This window comes from Nicotiana sylvestris, chromosome 8, assembly GCF_000393655.2.
Source record: "Nicotiana sylvestris chromosome 8, ASM39365v2, whole genome shotgun sequence".
Lineage (NCBI taxonomy): Eukaryota > Viridiplantae > Streptophyta > Magnoliopsida > Solanales > Solanaceae > Nicotiana > Nicotiana sylvestris.
Genome location: NC_091064.1, coordinates 107595684 through 107601390, shown reverse-complemented (window position 1 = coordinate 107601390; position 5707 = coordinate 107595684). Strand labels below are relative to the sequence as shown.

Here is a 5707-nt window from a genome sequence, read left to right as displayed (position 1 = left end):
GGCGCATAAGAATGCTTTGATGAAGGTGTTAAATGAAGCTTATGTGCCCAACAATATCATTAGCGGAGAAATGGCCAATATAATGGGGCAAGTACTGCAGAGTCATGATATCACCTTCCACAAGGATGAATTACCGCCTGAAGGGTTAAGTCATAACCGAGCACTGCATAGCACAGTACAGTTTGAAAATAAATTCATCATCAGGGTCTTAATGACGGGGGTTCAAGCCTCAATATTTGTCCATTGACTACTCTGAACAGGTAGGGGAAAGGTTTTCATGAGATACGAGCAAGGAGTATGAATGTGAAAGCATTTGATAGGTCGCAAAGGGCCACTATTGGGGAAATTAACCTTTTCTTTCAAATGGGCCCGACTTGGTTCGATGTTGAATTCCAAGTGCTAGACATATCAGCTACATACAATATTATATCGGGTCGACTTTGGATACATGCCGCTGCGCCGTGGCTCCTACGCTACACCAGGCTGTGAAATTCGAATGGAACCATCAGGAGGTAATCATTCACGGAGATGGAAGTAACCCCATTTACAATAGTCAAACTATCATGATTATCAAGAATAGGAGAAGGATGGGCAGAGAAACTTATCATCACATTGAACATGTCAACGCAATTGATAAGAACAGGTGGTGGAGTAGCAAAATAGAGAGCATACTAGCATGGTCTGGGTATGAACCCGACAATGTGCTTGGGAAAGATGTCCAGGGCATTACTAAACCGATACAGTTGAAACGTCGCGACACAACTTTCGGGCTGGGATATCAATACACCTGGCAAGAGTATGATGATTGGTCGCCTCTATGACGTGGTCTTTATTACCCTCTCAAGTAGTCGGTACCACATCTGAGTCAGACTTTTTACCAGGCCAATACAATATGGGGATCTGTAGAGGAAGAAGCTTTGGCTAGGTTGAGAAACTTGTTTCTATAAGATGAAATTATGGATTGCAATGTGATAATTGAGGAGGAGGAAGAGGAAGAAGGCCTCACCATTCGAACTGTGGAGAAGGGAGTTGTTCTCACGAATTGGAGTGTCACACCATCCCAGGCCCGCCGAGTCCTTGGGTAGAATGGCATTTAGCCTGACTTATTTTTATAGCCATGTTAGGCATTTCAGATGTTTTTCAGTAAATTTGTTTTAAAGACGCATTTTGTTTCGAAATAATTGCTCGAGTCATCGAGCCGTACTTGCTTTGGATATTTTCAAAATTTAATCAATGCATCACTATTTATTATTTATTATAATCTTTCACATTTTCTTTCTACAGCATTATTATTACTTTTCCTGATGAACCGATGACTGTGACATATAATGAGACAATGCAATATAAGGATAGTAACTCAGAAGAAGAAGATGAAATACCTGAGGAAGTTGTCAGAGAGGTTGAGAACTTTGAGAACAAACATAAGTCCAACCTGGACGAAACCAAAGCAATCAATTTGGGAGACATTGAAACCGTCAAAGAGACTCACATAAGCATTCACTTATCACCATCAGAGAAGGAAGAGTATATTTGTTTCCTGAAGGAATATGAGGATATATTTGCATGGTCATATGATGACATGACCCACCTGAGCACATCCATATTGGCTTATAAGTTGCCTACAAATCTAATGTGTCTGCCGGTGAAGCAGAAACTCAGAAAGTTCAAACCGAATATGAACCTGCAAATCAAGGAGGAAGTTACTAAGCAGATCAAAGCCAAAGTCCTCAGGGTAGTTGAGTTCCCGACCTGGTTAGCCAATATTGTACTGGTTCCGAAGAAAGATGGGAAGGTCAGAACAGAGCAAGAACCAAAAATGATTTTCCACTTCTAAATATACACATCCTGATCGACAATTGCGCCAAGCATGAACTCCAATCCTTTGTAGATTGCTTCGCGGGTTATCATCAGATCTAGATAGACGAAGAAGATGCAGAGAAAACAACTTTTATTATACCGTGGGGAGTGTACTGCTACAAGATGATGCCATTCGTTCTAAAGAATGCTGGGGTCACCTACATGAGAGCCATGACAACCATATTCCATGAAATGGTACACTAGGAAATAGAGGTATATGTTGATGACGTCAAGTCCAAGAAGGCCGCAAATCACATAGTAAACTTGAGGATTTTCTTCAATAGACTAAAGAGGTACAATTTAAAGCTGAACCTCGCAAAATGTGCATTCTGGGTTCCTGCAGAAAAGTTGTTGGGATTCATTGTCAACCACCGGGGAATCTAGTTGGACCTGTCCAAAGTTAAGTGTATTCAAGAGTTACCACCACCAAAGAGGAAGAAGGACGTGATGAGCTTCTTGGGATGTCTCAACTACATCAGTCGCTTCATAGCACAGTCTACAGTTATATGTGAACCCATCTTCAAAATGTTGAGGAAAAATGTTGAAACCAGTAGGACTGAGGATTGTCAGAAAGCTTTTGACAAAATCAAGGAATACCTGTCCACACCCCCAGTCCTAGTCCCTCCATAACCTAGGAGACCTTTGTTGTTGTATTTGTCCTTGCTAGATGGAGCTTTCGGATGCAATTTGGGACAATATGACGAAATGGGAAGAAAAGAACAAGTAATATACTACTTGAGTAAGAAGTTCACGCCTTATGAAGCACAATATTCTCTGCTAGAGTGCACTTGTTGTGCTTTGACATGGACATCCCAGAAATTGAGGCATTATTTCTGTGCTTATACCACATACCCCATATTTAGGATGGACCCTTTGGAGTACATCTTTCAAAAGCCCATGCCAACTGGGAAGTTAGCCAAGTGGTAGATATTGTTAAGTGAGTTCGATATAATCTATGTAACTCGAAGGAAGTCAAAGGACAAGCATTGATAGACCATCTCGCTGAAAATCTTGTGGGAGGAGAATACGAACCATTAAAAACGTATTTTCCCAATAAAGAAGTATCATTCGTAGGAGAGGACATCGCGAAGCCTACGACGGTTGGAGAATGTTCTTCGATGGAGTTGCGGACTTCAAAGGTGTGGGAATCGGAGCAGTTTTGATATTAGAGACATGCCTACACTACCCAGTATCCACAAATCTTAGGTTCCCGTGTACTAAGAATATGGCAGAATATGAGACTTGCATCATAGGACTCAATTTGGACATTGATATGAATATACAAGAGTTGCTGGTAATCGGCGATTCAAATTTGGTTGTGCACCAGGTACAAGGAGAATGGGCTACCAAGAATTCCAAGATATTGCCATATGTGCACCATGTGCAACAAATGAAGAAAAGATTCACAAAGATAAAGTTTCGGCATGTTCCTATAATTCAGAATGAGTTCGCCGATGCATTGGCTACTTTTTCATCAATGATACAACATCCAGACAGGAACTTCATCGATCCCATCCTGGTGAGGATCCACAATCAACCTGCTTATTGTGCTCATGTTGAAGAGGAAACAGATGGAAAACCTTGGTTCCAAGACATCAAAGAATATTTGGCGAGAGGAGAATATCCAGAGAAGGCAAACCATACTAAGAAACACACTTTACGGAGGCTATCCAATCACTTTTTCCAAAGCGGAGGGACCCTGTATAGAAGAACTCCTGATCTGGGGTTGTTAAGGTGTGTTGACGCAAAGGAGGCTTCCAGATTGCTCGAGATACATTCCGAAACTTGTGGACCACATATGAATGATTTTGTTCTACCCAAGAAAATACTCAGAGCTAGATATTTTTGGATGACCATGGAAACGGATTGTATCTGGTACGTTCAGAAATGCCACAAATGTTAGGTACATGCGTACATGATAAAAGTAACACCAAATGAGCTCAATGAAACAAGGGAACCTTGGACTTTTGCTGCCTGGGGAATGGATGTCATCGGTCCGATCGAGCCCACCGCTTCAAACGGGCATCGGTTCATTTTAGTGGCCATTGACAATTTCACAAAATGGGTAGAGGCCGCATCCTAAAATGCTGTAACCAAGAAAGTCATCAAAGACTTTGTCAAGGATTGTATTGTTTGCCGATTCGGGGTTCCTGAATCCATTATCATTGATAATTCCACCAATCTCAACAGTGATTTGATGAAAGCCATGTGTGAAACCTTCAAAATCAAGCACAAGAACTCTACAACATACATGCCTCAAATGAATGGAGTTGTGGAAGCTGCCAACAAGAACATCAAGAAGATACTAAGAAAGATGGTAGAAAATCACAAACAATGAACGAGAAGTTACCCTTTCGCCTATTAGGGTACCGCACTACGGTCCGCACATCAACTGGAGCAACCCCCTATTTGCTGGTTTATGGTACCAAAATTGTCATCCCGGCCGAGGTAGAAATTGTTGCCTTAAGGATCATACAGGAAGCTGAACTCAGTGATGCAGAATGGATAAGGAGTCGTTATGAGAAACTAGCCCTTATAGATAGAAAAAGAATGAACGCAGTATGTCATGGTCAACTTTATCAGAACAAAATGTCCAAAGCTTTCAACAATAGGGTCAAACCAAGATAATTCGCACCAAGACAGTTGGTGTTGAAGAAGATCTTCCCGCATCAAGATAAGCCAAAGGGAAATTCTCTCCCAACTGGCAGGGTCCTTACATGGTTCACCGGGTGCTAACAGGAGGAGCACTCATACTTGCAGAAATGGACGGAGAAGTCTGGCCAAGACCAATCAATTCAGACGCAATCAAGAGATACTATGTTTAGATTGTTTACATTCCTTCATATGATGTAACTGAACTATGCTTGACCTGATTCTCGTTTAAGAGAGGATACGTAGGCATCCTTGTGGGTTCGGTCATATCTTAATAAAATTTTCATTTGTCCAAGAACCAGAAACTGCGGTAGAATTTTGAGGAGGACCCTCAAAATTCCGGAACAAGCCCAGCCAACACCATTATGTGACAGACAGTCAGAAATCGATTAAGTAACTGGGGAAAAATTTTAAAAAGGATTCTCAAAATTCCGGAGCAGATCCGATAAATTTCGTCGCATGAAAAAAGGCCGAAGGATTATTTACCTAACTGGGGCAGAATTTTGCGGAGGACCCTCAAAATTCTAAAGCGAGGAAGCCACAATCATTAGTTCATCTATTTTACTTGATGTCATATACTACCATGTTTTCTAAAATAACTCTCTTTCATCAATAAGTGTGTATTTTTGAAAACTTCATTTCTATGGAAGCTAGGTGTTACCTTGGGTAACTCGAACAAGGTTCCCAAAGAAGCACAAAACGGAGCAAGAAGGCAAGAGCACGAACAACCCTCCCCTTACAAAACTCATGGTTTCTCTTTAAATGCAGGCACGATGGATATAACAGGAGTATTCGCAAATACACACATGTCAAAGTCATTATCCTCATAACAATTGGGCCATCAGACATAAATATATCTCTAGCAAAGAAATATTCTATCCTTATCTGCTACTTGATCAATGCATAAGGCTAAGCCTCGCCTTTTTATTGCATGAGGCTAAGCCCTGCCTCCATATCTGCATAAGGCTAACCATTGCCTTCTCTCTGCATGGAACTAATCCCTGTCCCGAATCTTACATGAGGCTAAGCCCTGCCTCCGTATCTGCATAAGGCTAAGCATTGCCTTCAATCTACATGGGACTAAGCCATATCCCGAATCTTGCATGAGGTTAAGCCCTGGCTCCGTATCTGCATAAAGCTAAGCATTGATTTCTCTCTGCATGGGACTAAGCCCTATCCCGAATCTCATGAGGCTAAG

At 41.5% G+C, this 5707-nt stretch overlaps 1 protein-coding gene across 1 annotated transcript; it reads left to right on the top strand.

Moving 5' to 3' along the window:
* The first annotated feature begins 3082 nt into the window (after nucleotides 1-3082).
* LOC138875488 (uncharacterized) lies at nucleotides 3083-5416 on the top strand. The gene is made up of 2 exons (XM_070154320.1): nucleotides 3083-3732; nucleotides 5278-5416. The coding sequence occupies exons 1-2, from the start codon at nucleotides 3083-3085 to the stop codon at nucleotides 5414-5416; spliced, it is 789 nt and encodes a 262-aa protein (XP_070010421.1).
* Nucleotides 5417-5707: the final 291 nt, after the last annotated feature.

Bases quoted from the DNA above. Each gene is read 5' to 3' on its own strand.
- LOC138875488 (XM_070154320.1), top strand. From the start codon at position 3,083: ATGGCAGAATATGAGACTTGCATCATAGGACTCAATTTGGACATTGAT. The intron at 3,733-5,277 runs GTACGTTCAGAA...CTTTAAATGCAG, and splicing joins ATGGAAACGGATTGTATCTG to GCACGATGGATATAACAGGA.